The following is a 24,304-nucleotide window of genomic DNA, read 5'->3' as shown; positions in this document are numbered from 1 at the left end:
TCAGAGCTGCCTCCAAGCTCGACTGCCGTGCCAGCTCCCCCACCGCGGGAGAGGCGTACACGTGCTCACTGCACATCTCTCTCCCTGTCGGTGCCTCGCTCAGTGTGTGTGAGGGGCAGCAAGTCACCATCTGTGTTTTCCAATAAAAGAAAATGAAAATTGAAGCACATTAAAAATAGCTCAATTGGGATTCCGAGCGGAGCTCTGAGGCCTGCTGTGGCAGAGACACCCAGCCTGCCTCCTCCCACCTCCCAGCCTGGCAGCGATGCCACCGGGAAGTCATCTGAGGCGAATGTCTCCTGGGAAGGGGCCAGGGTGCAGACAGCATCACCCATAACTCCAAGGGTTGTCAGGGACCCCCGGTTCTGATGTCCAGGCTCCCATCCTGCTCATGTCCAGAGGTCTTGGGGCCCTGTTGGAGGCTGCAGAAGATGGATTTAGAGCCATCAGGTGGGGGCTGAGGCCTCTGCCTCCCGAGGAGGTCTCACCAAGGGACGCCATGTGACTAAGAGGAGGGCGGACACTGGGGCCTGGAGACCTGGGTTCACCCTGCCCCCCACTGCCCCTGCACTGACTTGCCAGCCCTTGAGCAAAACCCAGGAATCTCTAAGGGCTCGTCTCCTCCTCTGCTCAGTGAGGGTCTCAACAGGCTCAGAGGGTGGCCTGTGCCTGGGTTCCTGAACCCCAGTGGCTAGTTGGAGATGAGTCTGATTTAGGAGTTTCCTCCCGGGGATGCATGAGAGTCCAGCAAGCTCTTAACTCAGTATGGAGGGGTCTCCATGAATGGCCACGATGACAGCTGTTCTCACTGTTTTCTGGGAAATGGGATGTGATGGCAAGCTGTCGGAAGCCTGAGAGAGGTCATGCGGATGGTAGCGGGCTTGCTGTGCACTGGCTGCTGCTGCTCACCACAAGGAAGGCCTGGCCTCCGTCCAGGAGCACTGGTTCCGTGATTCCCAGAGGGGCTCTTCCTTCTCCGAGAGGTCCAGCGCTCTCCAGGGCACCTGTAACCTTGGCTACTGTGCAGACCTCTGTGAGGCAGACAAGGGGGCTGGATCTTCCCCGCCAAGGCCCAGAGAGTCACACCAGGTCCCCCAGCCCAGCCTGCAGCAGAGGTCTAGTGCCCACTAGGGCAGTCAGATTTGAGTAGCCTGGGGGCAGACAGAGCACTGAGAGGGGGCCAGAGCTGCCTGTGCAAGCTGAAGCCAGACTACACCATGCTGCATAGCTTTGGGCAACTTGCTCTGAGCCTCGGTTTTTCCATCAGCAAAATGGGGCTGATAATAGTCCGCCTGCTTTGGGAAGACTGGATCCTGGGCCGTGCCTGGCACATGGTAAGCACTAGATAGATGGTGGCCCCAAGAGTAGCCCACCCCGACCTGGTCTCTTATCTATCCAGAACAGAGCCTGTTGCTGGACCCATGAATGCCGAGTTACATGCCCTGCCCGAGTCCCAAGCCTCTCCCAGCTCATTGGTCAGCAGAATCAGAAATGCTGGAGGAGAGGGGTCTCATCGACTGCAGCCCTGAACCCCCCAAACCCCCAACACTCCCCTCTCTCAGCACAGGGGCTTCTTCTCAGTGGCAGGGAGTGAGCACGTGGCCTTCTTGAGGGTGTGTGTGTTCGTCATTCAGTCATGTCTGACTCTGTGACCCCATGGACTGTAGCTCTCCAGGCTCCTCTGTCCATGGGAATTCTCCAGGCATGAATACTGGAGTGGGTAGCCTTTCCCTTCTTCAGGGGATCTTCCCAACCCAGGGATCGAACCCGGGTCTCCTGCATGGCAGGCAGATTCTTCACCATCTGAGCCACTGGGGAAGCCCAGCACATGTGTGACACACACGCACGCAAGGCACGCTTGAGGGTGGAGTAATTGCTAGGGTGCAGGGAGTGATCACTTTTTCTCTGTTAAGGATGGTGTATCAGTTTCTGTTTGCTGCTGTAATGAATAACCACAAACTTCATGGCTTAAAACAGCACAAATGCATTGTTTTCTTGCAGTCCTGGAGGTCGGATGTCTGAAATGGGTGTCACTGGCTGACATCAGTGTGTTGGGGGCGGTGCCCTGTCTCTCTCTAGGAGAGAACCTGTCTCCTTGCCTTTCCCAGCTTCCCCCAGCTGACTGCATTCCTTGGCTTGGAGCCCCTCCCTCTGTCTTCAGAGGGCATCACTGCAACTTCTGCTCCCATCCTTGCATCTCTTCTCGTACTCTGACCCTCCTACTTCTCTTAAAAGGATCCTCGTGATTACATTGGGCCCACTTGGATAATCCAGGATAATCTCCCCATCTCAGAAATCCTTACTTTAATCCCATTTGCAGAGTCCCTTTTGCTATGTAACATTCCCAGGTTCTAGGGATTAGGATGTTGATACTTTCTGGGGTCATTGGTCTGTCTACCATGGGTGGAAAAACTGGCATCTACCTCAACCTTGACCAGAAGGGCCTATGTTGGCTAATGTTGATAATAATGTTGACTGAATGTGTTAGTCACTCAGCCATGTCCAACTCTTTGTGACCCTGTGGACTATAGCCCGCCAGGCTCCGCTGGCCGTGGAATTCTCCAGGCAAGAATACTGGAGTGGGTTGTCATTCCCTTCTCCAGGGGATCTTCCTGACCCCGGGATTGAACCCAGGTCTCCTGCACTGAAGGCAGATTCTTTACCATCTGAGTCATCAGGGAACCCTATTTAGTGACTGCTTTGTGCCCAGTTTGTATAGGAATTTGAGTTATAAGGACAGTCAGTGTTGTACTGAGCCCTCTGTTTTGCTGAGCCCAGGTCCTGAGCAGAGCGCTTTCTGGGCATGCCCTCGTTAACCATCACCACCACCTGCAAGACAGGTGCTGATGTGATTTCCCATTCTGCAGCTCATGGACCGGGGAAGCGTCCCCCACCCCCGAGTCCCTGGGGTCAGGACGTGGGGTTCAAGTCAAGATGTAACTGCTGAGCCCATGCTCTCTGCTCCCCAGGATACACCTATGCTGCTTCCCTGGCATTTGGACCCAACCCCGCCTGGGTTCCACCACCAGCCCCCCCACCCACCAGGCTCCCACTGTCCCACCCAGCTCATCCCACCGCCAGCGTCTGCACCCTGCTCCAGTGGTGGCTGCCGGAACTGCTTGCTCGGTGTCACCCTGGCCAGTCTGTGGTTTCCCAGCAGGGACCGTGGCTGCAGGCGCTCCGTGAGCGAATGTGCTAAAATCAGAGCGGAGGAGGCGGGCAGGGGCGTTGAGGACTGTGTGTGGGACAGCAGAGTAGGCGCACTATGCCTGAGTAATTCTGTGTCTGGGTGGGAGGTGGGGTACTGGGAGCCAGACAATCTGGACCCCAGTTCTGCCCATACTGCAGAGCGGCTGGTGCACAGCCAGAGCCCAGATCTCCTTTTCTGGGACTTCTCGCCTGTTGCCCTCTGTCCCCCGCAAGGCCTTCAGGAGGCACTAGCCCACTGAAAACCCCAGATCCACACCTGTGAGCAGATTACTCTCTACTGGGTCCCTTCACCAGTTCCATCATTCTCCCTCTCAATGAGCTTTTGGGGGCCCTTCTCTAGGTCTGTGTCTAAGACCCCACACACTGCTGCCTTGCCGTGGGATATTGGACCAATCCCCAGGATGCCTCAGTCTTCCCATCTTTATATTGGGCTTCATCTTTGTGCCTCAGCCCATGGTGTGATCCTTTTGCAGCCCCCGCCCACCGTGGCACAGCCCCTCTCAGCATCACCCCCCACCCCAAGGCTGGCCTGGGCAGCTCCCCGGGCAGGGGCAGAGGGGAGAGAGGCTCAGGAAGGAAGAGACACGTGTCCTCCGTGCTCATTCAGTTTCAGGCTCAGGGAGGATCCCCTGGAAACTTCCCATTCCCGGCTTCTTCCGTCAGGGTCTTCCCTCATCCCTGGAGAGCTCAGTTGTAACCAGTGGGAAATGGGACAGATAATTGCAACTTTAAATAAGGCCAAGTGAGCACTCCCTGCCAAGCCCAGCACGGGGGACTTACTGAGCTTCCATGGAAGGCAGCAGGAAGCCCTCGACGATGATGCTGAGAAATCCCAGTGCTGCCACTAACTCCCTGGTGACTCCAGGCAAGTCACTGCCCTTCTCGGAGCCTCAGTTTCCTCGCCTGTGAAATGGGGGCCAAATAGCATCGCCTGTGAAAATGAACTATCACAGAGCCTGGCACAGGCAGTCGGAGGTGCCCAGCTGGAGGTCAGGATTAGGGTTATTAATTTTCCCAGTTTAAATGCAGCTGCCCAATCCTATCCCCCCACCCCACCAGAGGCTTCTCTGGGAGCTGTCCTCAGTCCCGTTGGCTTCTGGGTAGTGAAGGGTGATACAAATTGTGGTACTAACTTCTCCTGGGCTAAGCTGACTGTGCCAGGACTGTGCCAAGAGTTTTGCATCCCTACCTGCGTGTAAGCCTTGCTCAGTGCTCCCATTCTCCAGATGAGGTCATCGAGGCTGCAGACCTGGAGTGGGTCTGGGGAGGAGAGAAACAGGGCCAGCGGGGAAGGGGAACACCCGTCATCATGAGGGCACAGGACCACCCACCACACACCTTAACCCCATCAGAGAAGCATCCTATCCCAGTGTGGCAAGATGCTTGAGGTTCCAGGTCCAATATCCTAATTAGAGCAGGAATTCCCGAGCCTTCTCCCAGCATCCACAGCTCTGTGGGGCCAACCCAGGCTGCAGCTACATGACCGTGGAATTCCTCAGGAGGAGGAGCCCTAGTGTGGGTCTGGGTAACTGAGGGCTGATCAGTCAGGGCAAGGAGATGGCCTGCCCATGGCCAGTGGCCCTGTGGTCTTCTCCAGCTCCTAGGTGCCCCAGCTGAGTGGCACAGCCCAGCCACTTGAGGAGGCTGCTCCTTGGCTCAGCTCTGAGGCAGGGCCGGCCTATTGTGCTTGTGGTCTCAGCGCAGACCACCTGCTCGTCATCTGACATGGCTTCTGCTTATGCCAGAGGGGAGCTGTGACCTCCTGGTCACTGGACACCAGGGGCCACCACTTCCACTCAGCAGCCAGTAGGGCAGGACTCCTGCCTCCATCCAAACACCAGGCTAGGAAAGGGCATCAGATACACTCTGCAGAATTGTTGCTCAGAGAAGGGGCGTCTAACCCAAGCTGGGAAAGTGGAGAGGTGTGGGTCAGGGAAGGCTTCCTGGAAGGAGAGATCCCTGAGCTAAGTGTTTAAGGGTAAAGAGGACTTTTCCAGGTGAGGAAGGTGAGCATCCCGTGTAGAGGAAGAGGCTTGGGCAGGAGCCACGAGGAGGTGTCGAATGTTGTCGGAACTCTTTCCTGCCCTGGGTTTCGCTTCTGCTGCTCTGCCTGCCTGCCATGGCCCCATCTTTTCAGAGAAAGTGTTCCCGGCGGGGGTATAACCAAGAGCAAAAGCTTGACAGTGGAGTGAAGAGGGTGTGGACTCATAAGTAGCAGATTGGCCTGGGGTGGAGGGAGGTGCCGTCAGCATCAGAGGCCAGGGCAGCCCACAGAAGGCCTTCCAGGTCAGGCCAGTCTGGATCGACCCCCCAGGGTAGGAGATGGAAGAAGCTTCTCTGTCTAGCCCGTCAGCACCTGGAGGCCTGTAAAACCACAGGTTATCTGCCCTCCCGGGACTGTGGCTGACTCCCTGCTGGAAGCCTTCCGTGCTTTGATGGAATGATCTCTCGCACAGACAAGAAGTCTCCTCTGCCGTCCCCTGTGCCCTCCCCTGCACCGGAAACCGAGAAAAGCCCGTTGGCAGTCAATGTGACTGTCACAGCCCACCTCCTGGAGCTGGAAGTGCCCTCCTTCTGAAGATCCTCAGGCTGCAAAGGACCCCCAGCCTGTGGTGGGAAGAGCTCAAGTCTGTAGCCTTGTCCCCTGCCCCCTGCCCCTCCCTGGGGGCAACCTCCCACCTCCAGATCAGATCATGCCTGCTCCCTGCGTCCATGCTGCCATGGAAGCCCCCCCACCCCAACCCCAACTCCTTCCCGACCCCACCGCCTGCTTCAGTCCTCACCTGAGACTGTGGACTCCCAAAAGCCTTCTCAGGATTGTGGAAAGAGATGGGGTCATGCAGCCCAGAAAACAAACCCTGCCTTCCCCACCAACTTTCAGGGGCAGTTGGGCCCACTAACTTGTCCTCTTGTGTGTGTGTGTGTGTGTGTGTGTGTGTGTGTGTGCGCGCGTGCGTGCGCGCGCACGCACATGCACTTAGCCATGTCCAGCTTTTTGGGACCCCGTGGACTGTAGCCCGCCAGGTTCCTCTGTCCGTGGGATCCTCCAGGCCAGAATACTGGAGTGGGTTGCTGTTTCCTTCTCCAGACTTGTCCTCACTGAACCTCAGTTTACTAATCTGTAAAATGGAGACACTGTATGCCCCTTGGAGGATTTGGGGAGGCTCAGATGTGCTCCTGGATGTCCCTTGCATGGCTCAGTGCCTGGCGTAGCGTACGTGCTCAGTAAATGGTCTCCATGGTGATGGAGATACAGGTGGCAGGGGTCTGTTCCCTCGCCTCCTGGATAACCTCTTTCCTGACTCAGAGAGCCTCTTCCTCCATGTCTTCTCCATTCGAAGGCCCCTCGTTTCAAGTCCTATCCCTTATCAGGCCTGTCCACCGTTAAGAACCTTCCATGCCATCATGTCACGAGCCCCAGTACTGGAAAGCTCTTGGACCCGCCTGGCTCCCTGTCAGAGGTCACCCCTCAGGGTGTTGGGGATGGTGGGGAATGAATGGTATGATGAGGGTGATGAACATGTGGAAGCTCCACTCTTGGAGATGGTGATGGGGAGTACGGGCACAGGAGAAAATGCCCCAGCAGAGCTGCGTCTGCTTAACTGCCCGAGATGCCAGATGTGGTTGGCAAGTGGGCCCAGGGTGTTGGAGGGAGCAGGTGGACTCTTGCTGAGCAGAGATGGTGCCCCAGGGGTTCTGTTGCTACACGGCAGAACCACAAGGGCCACAGAGGCAGAGCTGGAGGCGGGTATTGGCACTGAGGGGAACGCAGACTTTCTGTAAAAACAGCTCCTCTTGAGACAGAAGCTGCTTTCAGAATGAGCGGGGGCTTTGGAGCCATCACTCCTGGAGTGAAATCATTGCTCTGCCTCTGACCAGCTTAACTGCGTGACCTGGGCCACCCTCTGCACCTCTCTGATCCCTTGGCTGCAATGTCCATGCCTATAAAACGGATCAGTCACACCAGAGAATGCAGTGACAACTGAACCAGGCCACGCGCCTACGACCTCAGGCTGGCCTGGGCCGAGAGGCCCAACATTCAAGACTCTTGGTGGCGTCTGTGTTCTCTTTCTCCCAAGACTTCCTCTTTCCTCGAGCAGCTCCCTGCAGGAGCTGTGCTCGTCCTTGCCTCCTGGCCTTTGCCCAGATTGTTCCTCCTGCCTGGAACACCCCCTTATCCTGCTCTCAGTTCTCCCTTTCTTTCCTTCCAGACTGGCTTGCCTCCCCCTCGGAACCTTGGGGTTCAGGCCAGATGTCCCACATCTGAGAAGTCTCCACCGACTCCCCAGGCAGGGTTGGGGTCTCTCCTCTGCTCTGCGGTTTTCTCTTTACACTCTGGCTCTCCTTCCAGACTGAGCTTCCCTGGTGGCTCAGTCGGTAAAGAATCTGCCTGGAATGCAGGAGACCAGGGTTCGATCCCTGGGTCAGGAAGATCCCCTGGAGAAGGAAATGGCAGCCCACACCAGTCTTCTTGCCTGGGGAATCCTATGAACAGAGGAGCCTAGCAGGCTACGGTCCATGGGGTTGTAAGAGTCGGACATGACCGACGGCAAAACCACCACCACCTCCTTCCAGACTGTGCAACAGGGGGTCGCAGTTGGCGAGACTGCATCTGGGTTCAAGTCCTCATTCATTGGCTCCTCTTTGGGGGTGGGAGAGGCCTCAGCCATATCCATGCCTGTTAGGATGGGGGAAGCCAGGTCTACAGACCAAAGGGGACCCCAGTGAAACAGGCTGCCTGGAGGCAGAGGGGAACCAGACTCAGAGACATCAGGGCAGAACTCAGGATGCAGCCAAAGGGTGAGGGTTAGGGTTAGAGGGATGAATAAGTGAATAGATCAGCATGCAAATAGGTAAGTAGGGAGGTGAGTGGGTGGGTAGATGGCAGGATAGTTTATGGATAATTTTGAAGACTGGGTGGTTGGAAAGAGATGGATGAGTGGGTGTGTGGGGTCAGTGGGTGAATGAATGAGCAGGAGAATTCCATGTGACTAAGTGTCTGACATCTTGCCCAGAAGCAGAGGGGTGTTCTGGATCCTGGGATTTGAGTTAATTGTCCTTCAGTGGAAGAAACCGGTGCCAATTAGGCAAATAGATCTAGTCCCAGCAGGTCTTGCAGCAGGCTTCCTAATTGACTGCAACCTGACAGACCCCAGCTTGGACCGACGCTGGCCTGTGCCTTATTGATCTGTAATTTACACTGTGCACACATCCAGAAGGATTTGAGGTGACTTGCAACAGTAAACCTGCGTGCAACAGGACAGTTTGAAATGAGAGGAAGTGAGAGGCCGCAGAGCAGAGTGGTTCTCACAGTGTCCCCAGTTCAACCCCTGGATCTGCTGCCTGTTAGCTGTGTGACGTTGGGCAGGTGGTTTAACCTCTCTGAAGCTCCTTTCTCCCATCTATAGGAAGAAAAGGAGGAAGAATTGAAAGAAGGAAAGAAAGTTGGTTTAATGGGGACGATGTATGCCTGATGACTGGATACTTAGGTGGGAAGCTTGATACGTGGGTGAGTGGATGAATAGGTGGTGGGTTATAGGGGAGTGGAATGGTAGATGGATGGATGGGATAAGTGAGAGGGTGGATGGATGAATGGGGACAATAATAATTCTACCTCATAGGGTGTTGTGAGCTTCAAAGGAGCACAGATGTGGGACTAAGTAAGTGCTTTGAATTATATAGTTCATGCTAAGTCACTTCAGTCATGTCCAGCTCTCTGTGGTGCTATGGACTGCAGCCTGCCAGGCTCCTCTGTCCTTGAGATTCTCCAGGCAAGAATACTGGAGTGGGTTGCCCTTTCCTTCTCCAGAAAATCTTCCCAATCAGGGATCGAACCCTTTCTTATGTCTTCTGCATTGGCAGGCTGGTTCTTTACCTCTGGTGAAAGTGAAGTCAGTCAGTCATGTCCAACTCTTTGTGATCCCCTGGACTGTAGCCTACCAGGCTCCTCCGTTCGTGGAATTTTCCAGGCAAGAGTACTGGAGTGGGTTGCCATTTCCTTCTCCAGGGTGCCACCTGGGAACTTCATAATATTGTATAATTCAGGGAAGCCTGAATTATATAGTATATGGGTCCATTTTGATAACAGTAACCGCCTTTCTTGGAGGAAAAGTCCAGGCACCCAGGTGGTATAAGTGGGAAAGGGCATTTGATGTCTGGGTTGGCTGGAGGTCGGGGCAAGGTGCGGGTTCCATGGCTTTAACAGAAGCTGAGGGCTATGACAGTGATCCGGGCTTGGTCCTGCCCACAAGGTACTCACAACCCAGGTGGGCTGATGAGTAAAAGTCTCCGGGCAGGGTTACCAGGGTGACAATGAGAGGGACGCACAGGACTGTAGAAGCCCCAGTGCCAGGATCATGAGAAAAGGCTGCCAGGAGGGGGTGACTTTTGATACGGCTCTTTTTTTTTTGGCTGCATTGGGTCTTAGCCGCAGCCTGCAGACCTTCACTGTGTCACGTGGGGTCTTTTGTTGCTGTGCACAGACCCTCTGGTTGAGGTGCTCGGGCTCCAGTAGTTGCAGCACATGGGCTCAGTTGCTCAGCAACATGTGAGATCCTAGTTCTCCGACCAGGGATGGAAACTGCACCCCTTGCATTGCTAAGTGGATTCTTAACCACTGACCCACCAGGCAGATCCCTTGAAATGGAGCTTGGAGGATGCGTATGAGTGTCCTAGGCAGGCTAAGAGGATGAGGATTGTTGCAGGGAGAAGGAACGCCTTGAGTGCCGAACTGCAGGGTGGGAGCTCTGTCCAGGGGGCTGAAGGGAGATGAAAAAATGTTAAACAACCACTCAGAAGGGGTGCTGACTGTAAACAGTGGGGGTGGCTGAGCTCCTGCTTCCCTTAGCCAGCCCGAGACAGGTCCCAGAAGTAACCACCTTCCTGAGTGTGCTTCCTCTTCTTTAAAATGGTTATGATGGGTACTTCCCTGGTGGACCAGTGGTTAAGAGTCCGTGCTTCCACTTCAGGGGACACAGGTTTGATCCCCAGTCAAGGAACTAAGATCCTGCATGCCTCATGGTGTAGCCAAAAGGGAAAAAAAAAAAAAAGGTTGTGATTAATGTTCCCAACTAAGCAGTCACTATCAGGGTCTCGCCGGATAAAGCCAAAAAGTGCTCAGCACAGACCTGGCACATAGTAGGCGCTCAGTAATGCCAGTTGCCATCACTATATATATGTTTTTAACTTTGTACTTTATATTGGCGTATAGCCGATTATGTTGTGATACTTTCAGGCAGACCGCACAGGGCCTCAGCCACACATTTACATGTATCCATTCTCCCCCAGACTCCTGTCCCATCCAGGCTGCCACCCAACATTGAGCAGAGTTCCCTGTGCTATACAGAAGGACCTTGTTGGTTATCCATTTTAAATAGAGCAGTGCCATCCCTATATTTTCATTAACTACTTAATAGGGAGGAATTGCCTGTGGATTTATTTAAGTAAAAGGGCTTTAAAAATTTAAAACAGTGGGCAAATGCTGGCTTGAGAGGCCGCCTGGTGTGTCAGGAACGTCAACGGCAGTAGACTCGAGTTCACTTTCCGAGTTGCTGTGTGACTTGGGCCAAGTCGCCTCACCTCTCAGATCTTCATTTTTCTTCTGTTATAAAATGGGGCCAGCAAGAATACCGGGCATCCCTCAGGGTTGTCCTGAAGACTGACAGGGCTCTTCTGTGTGCAGGGCGATTCCCATCCCTGCCTCCCTTCTTCCCCTTCCCCAGCAGCCCTGGTGTTCATTTACCGCCCACCCCACCCCCAGCAACCCCTTCCCAGACCCCCATCCATCATCCTGTCCTTTGCGGAGGTTAAGTGGGTCCCCAAGCAGCGAATCCAAACTCTCCCGAAGCCCCTGCCGCACAATACGGCCCGCTGTTAGTGAGCACCCCGGCTGGCCCGGAGGATTGGATTTCAGCCGGGCGGCCGGCGCTGGCAGATGCCCAGGCCAGCGGCGGGCAGGCAGGAGGACAGAGCAGAGGAGCCCAGCGTCGCGGGGACTCCTCCACCCGGGGCCTGAGAAAACAAGAACAGGCTCCAGGCAGGCAACCGAGGCAGAGGAGGGCCTCTGATGGCAGGAGGACAAGGAGGGGTGTGTGCTGGGAGAGTTGGCGGGCAGAAGGATTTTACATTAGCTGGGTCCTCTTTCCGTGAGCCTGAGGGCGGAGCGGGTGTGGGAGGGCCGAGCTGGAAAAACATCACACTGCCTCTTGGCACATTTCAGCCTGTGAGATCCACAGCCTGCCCGCAGCTAGCCCAGGGCTGCCCTGCTGGCATCGCCGCCTTCTACTTGGTTGCTTTGGACCAGCGACCCCAAGATGCCCTCAGCTGATGCTTCTCGCCTGGTTTTCAGAGAAGGAGGCCACAGGAAACCTGGGGCTGTAGTTCAAATCCAGCATTGCTGCTGTGGGGCTGTGTGGCTTTGGGCAGGTCTCTGAGCCTTTCGGAACCCAGGTTCCTCATCTGTACAATGAGGGTAATGTGCCAGCCTTGCAGGATGTGTGGAGTGACGGCTCAAGGCCTGGCACCAAGAGCGTGGTACCTGAACGCTCTGATTTTTTTCCCTCCCATTTGCGAATCAGCGTGACCTGGTGCCTTCTGGGGTCAGACTGAACACTCCCATCTGGCCTTGCCTCTTAGTGGCCATGTGGCCTCCGGGGAGTCCTTGATCTCCCCAAGCTTTGGCTTCTCCATTACTTGCTCTGAAGCGTCAGTGGGATGATGTCATTGAAGCCCACATTGCGTCCTCCATGAGTGTCAGTGATTTTCGCTGTTGCTTCCGTAGGGCCCAGCCTTTGCATGTGATAAAGACCCTTTGCACCCAGTGCCTCCTTAGAGCCTCTCAGCAGCCCTGGGAGGTACATTGAGTGAGAATATTATGATCCCCATTTTATAGATGAAGAGACTAAGGCTCAGAGAGGTACAGTGAACTTTTCCAGATCACCCAGCTTATCCACGGCCTTGAACTTTATCTCCTGATCCTGACTATTGCCTCCTCTTGGAATCCTATCATGGACCAGAGGAAGAATCCTCCGACTCCCTGCAATGGCTAGCCCAGGTCTGGCCTCCAGACTGTGGCTAGCATCTGACCAGGCCGTGGCAGGGTAGATAGGCCTGTGTTCGAGTCACCTGAGCCCCATTAGCCCCAGCAGGGAGCAGCTAGAGCTGCTGGGAAGGGTTCAGAGTGGCATCTGCATCTCGGGTCACGTGCCAGGCTGTTTGGTCGCCTGGGCTGAGGGCTGCTGGCCAATCTGGAGCAAAGATCCCAGGGAATCACTGCAAGATATCTGTCCATCTTGAGGACAGACCATGTTCTCATGTCCATGTTCTTAAGATAGACCATATCGCTACCGTCCTCAGGAACCCTCTATTGCCCCGTTTTGGATCCTCAGGACAAGATCCAAACTTCTGAGTGCCATACTTGAGGCCCTATGGTCTGGCCCCATCCTGAGGTGACAGATTCATCCACAAAGCATCTTGCTCCCACCCCACGGCACAGACATGCCAGCCCAATGCAGTGGTGAAGAACATGGGCTTTGGCGTGAGGCAGATGGAGCTCCACCGCTGCCTGGCCATGAAAACCTTGACCAATCTCTCCTAAGTTTAGCTTTCCCATCTGTAAAGGGAGGTTCAGTAAAGTACCTACTTTATAAATAGTTACGATGAAATGAGATAACGAATGGTAAGCCTTTAGCCCAGAGCCCACCACCGAGACCCTCGGGTTTTACTGTGGCCCAGACTCCACTTTCACACCTCTGAGCCTTTGATTCTGCCGTGCCCTTTACTTGGGATGCCCTTCCCCTCTCCTCCCAGCCCAAATGCTACCTCCTCTGAGACGCCTTTGCTGATTTCCTGGTCAAGGGTGATCCTTTCTTCCCCTGGGCTTCTGGGTTCGCAGCCCATATCAGCTGCTTCACTCTGCCTCTCTCTGTAGAGAGTTTACATCTTGGGCACTAGTCTGGAAAGCTCCTTGAGGGAAGGACTTGATCTGTTTTTTCGTCCCCAGTGTTCAGCACAGGCCCTGACACACAAGAGGTAGAGTCACGTAGATGTTTGTTGAATCACCATGATCTTGTTTCTCAGACCGGGAGAATTCAGGGACAGCTGCCAGAAACTTAAGCCCCCTTGAGTTAAGTTTTGGAAGAGAAGTTAGCCAGGCTCCAAAGCTGGAAGGACATTCCAAGCAGAAAAATTGGGAACATTCAAGTCACCAAGGCCCAAGGAAACATAGCGCCTTCTGCACGCAGAAGGAAACTCAGGAAGGCTGGTCACGGCTGGAGGTAATTAAGCTGGGCTGCCTGACAGGGGCCTTAAATGGGTTGTGGAGGAGCTAGGACTTGACCTCGCTGGCAGTGGGAGTTCTGAAGGGCGTTCGGTTCAGTTAAGACATGATCAGACATGGGCTTTAGAAACCTCAGCCGTGTGTAAAATCAAATACATCTACTGTGTACCAGAATCATTTCTCAGTGCTAAAGTCACAGCAGTGAAGGAGGCAGACAGTGCTCTTCCAGAATGAGGGCCTTCAGTTCAGTTCAGTCGCTCAGTCGTGTCCAACTCTTTGCGACCCTGCGGACTGCCTTGGAGACTGCAGATCAACGGGACTCACCTGTGTGATGCCACTTAATTCTCACATGACCCACTATACAGATGGGGAAACTGAGGTCCAGAGAGGAGCACAGGTTTGCCTACAGTAACTCACTAAAGGAGTGCCAGAGCCAAGGTTCCAGCCTGGACAGTCTGTGCACCACTCCCCTGCTGCCCTCCCCTTTTTATCCCCTCCTGTCCTTACACAGGCCCTTAAACAAAAAGAGCATAGTGTGTGAGTGTGTGTGGGTGTGTGTGTTTTAAGGCTATAGCTACAGTCTCCTGAAAATAACACAGATGAAGAATGAAACAGATGGTGGTTCAAACCCCAGCCCTGCCTCTGAGTGCTTGTGCAGGCCACTTCGCCTCTCTGATGTCAGCTGCCACGTCTGTGAAGTGGGGCTAATGTACCCCACAGGTTGCCAGGAGCCTGAGTCCATGCTTAGAGCGCCCAACTCAACGCCTAGCACACAGTAGGCACTTAATAAATGCTTCTCCTCGTGTCTTTGGAACTCTCACCTGCTGTCACTAGCGCAGACGGTGTCTGTGGCCCTGGAGAAGTCTGATCCAAGAAGGGCTCAGATGGAGCTGACCAGGGCTGGGTCGGGGAGCAGAGGGCGACCCACTCCACTCCAGCCTAAAAACAGGGCCCCGCACAGCCACTCTCCCGTCGGCCCAAACGCTAACGACTTCAGTGTGTCTCCTTTTTAGCGCAAATATTTCTGAAATGTGCACCGCTCATTCACACATAGCCAGAGGGGTCTTCGGGCCTCCCCAGCCTGTGCGATCAGGGCCTCCTGATTGCTTTCTTCTGTGCAGTCTCCAGGAAGCAGGGGGGGCGGTGTGGGAGCAGTGGGGCGAGGGCCAAAGCCACTCCCAGGGTCTGGACCCTGTTTTCCCCATCAAGTAAGGCACTCCGGGCTGGTGGCTAGGTGCTGAAAACCTTGTCCACGTACTCTCAGTTTCCCCATCTTTCCACTGGGATTTTTTTTTTTTTTAATGGTCACTTCAAACATCCAGGGATTGACATCTGGACATTTCCAGGACTAACTGGGAGGTTGGGAGGGCCCAGAGGCGAGTGAAAGGGCAGTGGTAGGCAGGGCGGGGGTGGGTGGTACCAGGGGAGCCGGGAAAGATGTGGGCAGATGGGTGTGGTCCAGCAAGGGGCCTCGGACAGTCGCTGGCCTTTGCTGGGCGGCCCCTGCTCCAGCTCTCCAGCTCGGCCCCCAGCCCCCGTCAGTCCCTGCCTCTCCCTCCCTCATGCCTACACGCGAGACACACTGCCGTCACCTCGTGCCTGTGCCTCTGCCTGTGCCTCTGTTGTCCCTTCTGCCTGGCGCGCTCTCCCACTTAGCCTCCACGATGCTCTCCTAACTCATCCTTCAAGCCCTTTATCTGTGTCACTTCCTCCAGGAAGCCATCCCTGGATTGTTTGTTTTCTTCCTCTCCTGGTGTACCCAGTGGCATCACGTACCGAGCCCCCACACGCATTCCTGTTGTGGTTTTGTCTCATCATGTGGTGATTAATTATCTGTGTACAGTGAAACTGGCTTCCCCTGCACGTGGGATTGTCATTGTCACAGCTGGGGGGGGAGCGGGGCGGGGGAGTGGAGAGCACATTTCAAGCAATTGAGAGGCAGCTTGTAGAGCCTAGTGGTCCCCAAAGTGTGGGGAGTGAGATGATATTGGGTAGTTTGCAGGCAAACTTTTTAAATGGTAATAGTCTTATTTTTGTTTTCCTTCCTTTTATGGCAAGTGATATTGGTTTCCCATTTGTAATAATGATAACTTTTTCCTCTTTAAAATGCACTTGAGGAAAAAAAAAAGAGTCGGAAGAAATTTTGTAATTATATAATAGTACAGGCTGTAGGTGGAAACAGCCGAAGTCATGGGTGTTGTCCTGAAGGAGCAGAACACTGGCGTGTTCGAGGCTTACAGTTTTAGGGGACGGAAGGGGAATGTAGCCTTTGACTGAAGACCTACTAAGTGCAAAGCCCTCTGCTGGGTCTTGGGGTAAGTAAATTACAGATGGGGTGGAAGGGGAGGAGATCAGGAGAATCAGTGTGCAAGAGAGAGTACCAAACTGTGTGTGTAGCCGGAGCACAGCTTGTAAATGGAAGAGTTGTGTGACCCCGGGCAAGTCCCTAAGCCTCTGTAAACCTCAGTTTTCTCATCTGTGAAATGGGACAGTATCAGTTATCTCTTGGCATCACTGTGAGAATGTTGGTGAGGTTTTCTGGCTCCTAATAGACAGGGTCTCTGGTCTCAGTGAACATGAGTTCTCTCCCTCTGTAGATTTTTGAGAACAGAGGGGCAAGGTCTGGGGTGTTATGGGGAGGAGGGAAGTGCTGGTGATGGAAATAGGGCATGGCTTGCTGAACCCACCCAGGTTCCCAGGAAAACTGAGCTTGAACTTCAGTACTTGGTTAAGAGGAACAAAGAGGAAACCAGGGCATTCCAGGAAAGCGGCATCAGACAGACCAGGAGGGGCTCCCTGGAGGCCTCAGCCCTCGAATGAGAGGCTGATGTCCATCAGATGTTGGCAGGCGTGGTCTGGGGTGTGGGGGGAGCTGCTTGGACTCGCCTTCACTTGCAGGGGCCACCTGATGAGCCCAAAGGAAACGATGTGTGTACGCCAGCACAGGGTCAGCCAAAACGCACCACGTTGGATCTGAAAAAAGAATAGCCGCCACTTACTGATGATCTGCTTGGGCTGGGCTGCAAGCTAAGAACCCTCCCATCTCACTTAGCTCTCCTATTCTCCTCCACAAGGTATTATGGCCTTTCTGTAGGTGAGGAGACTGAAGCTTAGAAAGGTTGCAAGTCCAAGGTGGCAGAGAAGGTATTAGAATTGAAGTCTGACCTCCCAGTCCCAGTCCATCTGCTCTGCTTACCTGCCTTTTTTGCAGAGGGTGGAGGGTGATGTGGACATGGAAAGGCAAAGGCCAAGGGGAAAGCACCCTGGGGGTTCCCTCCTGCCATGGCTCCCGGGGGGTAACAGCCTTCCAGGCAGAGCCCAGGACCGGCTTGGTGAGAAAGGAGCGTAGGGGCCGCCTTCTGCGTCCTCCCCAGCGGACCTGCAAGCTGGCCCCTCCTCTTATCCTCTTCCAGTCTATGACCAAACAGCCCGTTGACTTCCTTCTGAGATCCTCCCCTTGCTGGTTCCAGTTGTGGTGGGAGGCAGAGGAGAGGAACAGTGGAGCCCCAAACCTGAACTCCCTGGGAGCCCAGAGCTTGAGGACCAGCTTTTAGCGTGTGACTTTTGGCCAGTCCTCTGCACCTCTCTGGGCCCGAGTTTCCACCCAGGCGTGGAGGACGTCCGTTCGCAGTCCCTCCTCTGGGCTGTGGAATCCTCTAGCGCTTGGCCTCTGGGTCAGCCCAAGAATCCAGCCAAGGGGTGGGGCCACCTGCTTGGCGGGTTTGCCTCCCCCACCAACCCCTCTCTGGTCCCAAGCGCAGTCTCCTCTCTCCCTTGTTGCGCGCAGCTCCCAGCAGCTGTTCCTCGGGCCCAGGCAGAGAGCCCGGCTTGGCGCGTCTCTGGCTGAGGCCGATGAGAGAAAACAGGTTAAAAGTTCAGCCCTTGTTCTCTCCAGGAAGAAAAATCTGTAGCATTCGGAGTGTGAAAAGGAACCCTTTTTTAAGCTCCAAAGCAGCACAATAGAACTTCCCTCCAATTTGCCATCAAAAGGACGCCCTTGGCACTGGACTCCAGCGTCCCTGGCACCGTCCCCCCCCCACCCGCCAGCCCCCAGTGCAGAGGGACACAGTGACCGCAAACTCGAGCCACAGGCGGTCATGGGGACACTGCCGCATCCTCTCTTGTCAGCCTGCAGGTCTGACTGGGTCACCTCTGGCTCAACACTTCCTTCTTTCCCACCCTCCCATCTGAACCGCCCCTGCCTGGTTCAAGACCTTGTTCCTCCCATTTCAACCTTGACAGCGACCTGGACACTTCCCTCTGCCCCAACTCTCCTTGCCCTAGTTCATTCAACCCAGGTCATCAAACGAAGTGTCTAGAAGTTTACAGGGTAGGAGGCAGGAGACCCTCACCTCCCACTCTGCCACCAACTCCTGGGTGATCTTTCGGAAGCCTCTTCCCCTCTCTGTGCCTCAGTTGCCCTATTTCCAAAATGAGGCTGTTAGATTAGACCAGAGATAGGATCTCAGATGGTGGGTGGTGGTTTCCTGGAGCACTGTGGCAAGAAGCCCTGTGTACTCACAGAGTGTGGGCATTGATTAGTGATGTCTGTCCTGGGTGCAGGATGGGCGCTTAGCAGCAAGCATTGCCTTGCACTCATATTTGCTCACCTAGGGGGTGTGGAAGGTCCAGCTGTGATCCCCTAGGTCTCTCCGCCTACCCTCTGACAACTCTTTGTATTCACACCCCATCTCTGCCACCAGACTGTGAACTGCTCCCTTAGAAGGGCTTTGCTAGTCACCCTCAGGGCACCCGGTACAGTGCTTGGGTACATAATGTACATCAGGATATATTTGTGGATTGAATGCCCAAGCAATTTAAATCTACTCACTGCATCACAGTTCAGTTCAAAAAGCATTTTGAATCCCCTGTGGCAGGAAAGGGGGGAGAGGGGAGGGGTCCTGAGCCCGATCAGGGGGTGAATGGAGATCTTTCTGGCCCTGTGGGTCTTCTTTGTCATTGACTGGATGGTTCCGCCCCTCCAGCTAGAATAACGGGAAGCAAGTAGGGCCCAGCTGGGTCAGAAGCTGATCTGAGTTTTCTGAACCCCAGAGGGCAGGTGATGGGCTGGCCCCACTGGACACGGTGTTCACCCCCGCCACCCCTCCATCCCCAGGGCCCTGTCCTTGGGACAGAGTTGGCTGAGCCCCGGGGGAGGGGGCCCAGGGATGAGGACACGATGGAGAACTCCCAGTTCCTGGAGAAAGGGGAACGGTATCCCTGATGGGAGGCGTGGGGCAGATGGCAAAATTGGGATAACTGAGACAGCTTGGCTGGGGCCCAAGGGAGGCCTCTGTAAGGCCAGCATTCCAGTTGGTGAGAATTTGATGCATGCAGAAAAGCAAACAGGACCCTCATTTTGAAGGAAAAATTTGAAATTTCTTGAGGACTCTCTGAAGCCCATCCAGGAGACCCCAGGTTAAGACCCTTCCCCAGTAAAGGAAGGCAATACCTAGATTGGAGGGATGTGACTGGCTGAGAGGGTGGGGCATGACCATGTGTAGAAGGGCTGGAGTTGGGTTTAAGGGGTGGAGTCTAAAGGAATAGACTCAGATGATTGGCTGGAGTGTGGCAGTGGGCGGGATCATGGAGTGAGAGGTAGGACCTAAAGGGAGGGTAGTCTACAGGGTTAGACCTAGTGATTGTTTGGAGCAAGGAAGTAGGTGGCTCCTCTGTACAGACGGCCCTTAAGAGGGACGTTCTTGGTGATTGACCGTGCTTTGTAGGCAGCTCATGAGTGACTCTGCTCTCTCCACAGAAACGCTGATGGATTCAACCACAGCGACGGCGGAGCTGGGCTGGATTGTGCATCCTCCATCGGGGGTAAGTCAGTGGTCCTCAAACCCTTCCTGGTCTCCAGGATTCCTCCGGTTCTGCTGCGGGGCCTGGATGCTCTACCCCACCCCATTCGAGCCCCTTTCCCTCCTTCAGGTCCCAGGACCTGGGCTCTCATTGCCCCACCCTACTGGTCCCCTACCATTGATAGAGTACCAGTTACCGTGACAACAGGCTGGATGCTTTTAGCTCTTGTGCTATAGAATTCTTAAGAGTGAGGCTGAGAAGTGGGTACTCACAACCCCTGTTTTACAGATAGGGAAAGTGAATTGTCAGTTCCTGAGTGTGCTCTGGGTGTCATACTGTATCAAAGCACCTTTACACACATCATCTCCAGCCCTGTGGGAAGGAACCACCTCCATTTTACAGATGAGGAAACTGAAGCTCAGAGAGCTATAGCCACCTGCCTGGGACCCTACAGCTAGTAAGTGATGAGGGCTCAGGTTTGTAACCAAGGCTGTGACCTAGTCCTCTGGGTTCCCACCACACTAGATTCTACCTTCCTGAGCTCCTACCATCACACTTCCTTGGGTCCTGTGGTCTGAGCCCACGTAGGCTATGAGCTTCCCAGGAACACAGTCAGGCACAGGGACTTCCCTGGTGGTCCAATGGTTAAGACTCTGCTTCCACTGCAAGGGCACAGGTTCGATCCCTGGTCCAGGAGCTAAAATTCCACATGGCATGTGGCACATACGCCACCACCCACCCCCTCCCCCCACCCCACCCCCACCCCCGCCAAAAAAAAAAAAAGAATCCGGCGCAGTTTGAGATTCCTCTTTCTTCTCACAACAACCAGCCCAGCAGTTACCTATAGGCTGTGGAGTCAGACCCCTGAAGAAAGAAAGTCTCTCAGTCATGTCCGACTCTTTGCAACCCCATGGACTGTAGCCTACCAGGCTCCTCTGTCCATGGGATTTTCCAGGCAAGAGTACTGGAGTGGGTTGCCATTTCCTTCCTCCAGGGGATCTTCCCGACCCAGGGATCGAACCTAGGTCTCCCACCTTGCTTCAACCACCTGAGCCACTGGGGAAGCCATTCCAATTCTGCCACTTACCAGCTGTGTGACTGGGGGGCCAGTTCCTTAACCTGCCTGAGCTTTTAGCTTCCTCGTGTATCAAATGGTGGTGATCATGTCTTCCTCATAGAATTGTTGTGAGGTTTTTCTGCAAAGTATCCAGCATGGCACCTGACGCAGAGTGGGCTCCCAGTGGCAAGTGGCTATGGGAGCTGTCGCCGGCATCATCCTCATCGCCTTCCTTTCTGATATCAGCCCCTCCTCACCCCCCTGGTCTCTGGTGAGGGCTCGGGGCTCCCCCAGCCCCCGCTCCCCCATCCCAGCTCCTCCATGGGGACTCAGCTGCTACCCCAAGGAACTGCATCCTCCGCTGCCCCCCTCAGGCCTGTGCTCTCAATAGGCAGGGCCCCAGGGTCAGGCCTCTTTCTGTGGCTCTTTCTTGTCACCAATTTTCCATCTGCGAAGGCGGCTGGGCCCACAGCCCCACCCTGCCAGTAATGAGGCCAGGCTGGGCTGCAGGGCCCCCGGACGCAATTATTTGGGGTGTTTAGGCTGCAGGGCCTCCGCATGTTAATTAGAGAGAGGGGAGAAAGGCAGAGTGCTCTAATTAAGTGCTCTAATTAAGTTCTGAAGAAGAGCAGTGATTGTAACAAGGGGCTGACTTTGTCACATGGTGCCACCAAAAAAAAAAATTAAATGCAATGTAGGGAGCTTCAGAGCCGCCACTGAAGGAGTGGCTGGGCCCGCTCGGCCTTGCTCACACATGCTCGCCCTTCACAGCAGCCACAGCCACCGCCCCGCCCCGCCCCTCGCAGGCTGGGCCCAGAGAATCTGAGGGAGGCAGAAAGACAAAGAGCACCCACGCAAGGGTGACACCTCTCCAACTGCTTACTCTCCCCCCAACAGTCACTTCTGGCAGTTGGGGAAATAGAGGCCCAGAGCGGGGCAGTGACTTGCCTAAGGTCACACACCAAGTTAGCAGAGCTGGAACAAAGCCCACTGCTGGGTCCTTGAGTTTCGAGGCAGTGTGGACAAGCATGCGCATGGGTCTGAGTTTGGGTCTGTATGACCTGGGGTCCAGTGCCGGTGTGTGACTGCACTTCTCTGGTCTCTACTTGCTCATCTGTAAAATGGGGATAACTGTGCTTCCCATATGTGATAATCATGACAAAGAAATGAGATGCTATTACAGCACCCACCCTGGGCTCGGCACGGTTCACCCTGCTTGTTGGGGCCCTTTTGTAGGCCTGCCCCAGGTGAAGCCAGCCCAGCACCAAAGAGGGTCACAGGAGAAGGAGGGATCAGGGAACTGATTCCAGCAAGCTCTCAGACCCACTGGGGGAGACCAGACCAAGAGGGCTTGGGCGTGCCTGGCACTCATTTAAGCAGGCTGTCCCCAAAGGCCCAAGGGAGAGTTGGTGAACCTGGATACAGCGGCCGGAGGGAGACTCCGCTCCCGGAGGTTCCAGAAGGCTGGACAGAGAGGTGCTCGAGGGGGTGTGAAAGGGTGAACAAAGGCTCAGCCTGCGAGTGAGCATCTGTGCATGGAACACGGCCTTTGCCCTTCTGTTCTCAGCTTTCCTCGGCCCTACCAAGCCCCCTCCAGCAGTGGGAGTGGGGAGCTCACAGCTGGGTGGGTAAGCGCCCAGGCCGGGGCCTGGTGAGGTGCCAAAGCAATGACCCCAGGCAGGAAGACAGGGAGGTCTCCCTCCAGTCTCCGTATTAACTACTCTCGCAGGGAAAAGGCCTCATGTTTCTGTTATGGGGGTGAGGGCTTATCGTCCGTTGGGCTGAGGATCCCCAAGGGCAAGGGCTGTGTCTGCCTGGTCAGACAGGGCGCTCCAGGCAGACACAGCCCTGCCTCCTCCAGCAGACTGGTCGCTCCTCAAGCACATACCTCGTGCGCTTTCAGCCTCTCCCTGGTTTCCTTTCCGTTGGGAGCTTCCCAGGAACAGCAGGGGGGCCGTGACTTCTTTACCAGATTAGTTACCCCTGGGGGGTGAGGGTCACACCTCCCGCGCGGATTAGGGGAATACCATCAAGAGCAGCGCGTGTGCCGTCCCGTCAGATTGGCGCGTCTCCTGCGTAGAGCGGGGAATTCCTCAGGGCCAGAGCCAAGTCTCCTGCTCAGTCTGGGGCTTCTCTGATGCTAGGCATCGTGTCTCCATCATCAAACTGGGAGATCCCTTAGGTAGAGTCTGTGCCTCCCCCTGTGAGATGAGGAGGTCCCTGATGGTAGGTGTTCTGCCTGCCGCCTTCAGGGCTGGAGGATCCCCTAAGGAAAAGTCTGTGCCCCCCACCCTAGGATGTTCCCTGGAGCTCAGCCCCTAGCTGCCCCACCTGACTGGCATTTCACCCACAGTGGGAAGAGGTGAGTGGCTACGATGAGAACATGAACACCATCCGCACGTACCAGGTATGCAATGTGTTTGAGTCGAGCCAGAACAACTGGCTACGGACCAAGTTCATCCGGCGCCGGGGCGCCCATCGCATCCACGTAGAGATGAAGTTCTCGGTGCGTGACTGCAGTAGCATCCCCAGCGTGCCCGGCTCCTGCAAGGAGACCTTCAACCTCTATTACTACGAGGCCGACTTCGACTCGGCCACCAAGACCTTCCCCACCTGGATGGAGAACCCGTGGGTGAAGGTGGACACCATTGCCGCCGACGAGAGCTTCTCCCAGGTGGACCTGGGCGGCCGGGTCATGAAGATCAACACCGAGGTGCGGAGTTTCGGGCCCGTGTCCCGCAGCGGCTTCTATCTGGCCTTCCAGGACTACGGCGGCTGCATGTCCCTCATTGCCGTGCGCGTCTTCTACCGGAAGTGCCCCCGCATCATCCAGAATGGCGCCGTCTTCCAGGAGACGCTGTCGGGGGCGGAGAGCACGTCGCTGGTGGCCGCCCGGGGCAGCTGCATCGCCAACGCAGAGGAGGTGGACGTGCCCATCAAGCTCTACTGCAACGGGGACGGCGAGTGGCTGGTGCCCATTGGGCGCTGCATGTGCAAGGCGGGCTTCGAGGCCGTGGAGAATGGCACTGTCTGCCGAGGTAAGGGCCGCGGTGGGACAGGTGCCCCTGCAAGCGCATGGGGCATTGGTATTGGCTGCAGCCTTGAGCCTGGCAGCTAGGAGGGCAGGCTGGTCAGGGCAGAGGCCTGGAGCTGAGCAGGAGGCCCTCTGCTGCCAGAGTTTCCGAATCTATTGCCACGGTTCAGCTTCTTGGAGGGAGGCCTTGAATACCGCTTCATGAATGGTGGTGTGTGCAGACACTGCAGGGGGTGTGCCCGCTGATTTTCGTTGGTATGAGGATAAATGTTTCTCATTTTAACTACTATGTGAATATTAATGATAGCAAGTGGTGCTTTGTTTCTTCATTCACAAAAGTGACGTGGTTTCCTTTTTAAGAAAACGTGTACGCCGTAGTAAAAAACATCGATAAGATAATATGCATTCAACTTTTATTGTGTCAGTCAATATAGGCCAAGCCATGCCGCAGTGACAAAGCAGTAAAAGTTTATATTGTACTTAATGCTGCATGTCCATCACGAGTCAGCTTGGGAAAATGTGTAAGTCGTAGTAAATGATATTGATAAGAGCACGTTCATTGAGCTTTTGCGGTATCAGTCAGTATAGGCCAAGCCATGCTGAAGTAACAAAACAATAAATGTTTATTTCCCACTTAATGCTGCATGTCCATCGTGAGTCAGCTTGGGATTCCTCCCTCTGGGAGCCAAGCAGATGGAGGAGCCGCTCTTTGGAATGTTATGATCACCAGGCAGAGGGAAGGAGCAAGTAAGACAGATTATATATAGGCTCTAAAGCGCCCCCCACCCCCCAGAATGGCTCATATGTCATGCCTGTCCACATTTCAGTGGCCAAGTAATGTGATTACTTCCAATCCAGAGAAATGGGAAAGTACAGCCCCACTGTGAGCTATCTTTACTGTGTGCCGAGCACTTTACGTGTCGAA

At 54.9% G+C, this 24,304-nt stretch overlaps 1 protein-coding gene across 3 annotated transcripts in view; it reads left to right on the top strand.

Moving 5' to 3' along the window:
- The window catches only part of EPHB2 (EPH receptor B2), a 219,829-nt gene that overhangs the window by 60,313 nt on the left and 135,212 nt on the right, over positions 1–24,304 (top strand). For 2 of the 3 annotated variants that reach the window (XM_024975897.2, XM_024975895.2), the window contains exons 2-3: positions 19,245–19,309; positions 22,699–23,383. In XM_024975897.2, the coding sequence (XP_024831665.1) occupies positions 19,245–19,309; positions 22,699–23,383 (750 nt within the window). Of the gene's footprint in view, positions 1–19,230; positions 19,310–22,698; positions 23,384–24,304 lie in introns of those variants that run through there. The other variant, NM_001191498.2, reaches the window with a different exon arrangement.

This window comes from Bos taurus, chromosome 2 (assembly GCF_002263795.3).
Source record: "Bos taurus isolate L1 Dominette 01449 registration number 42190680 breed Hereford chromosome 2, ARS-UCD2.0, whole genome shotgun sequence".
Classification (NCBI taxonomy): Eukaryota; Metazoa; Chordata; class Mammalia; order Artiodactyla; family Bovidae; genus Bos; species Bos taurus.
Note: the sequence above shows the minus strand (reverse complement) of the source record. Positions and strands in the feature narration are given on the sequence as shown.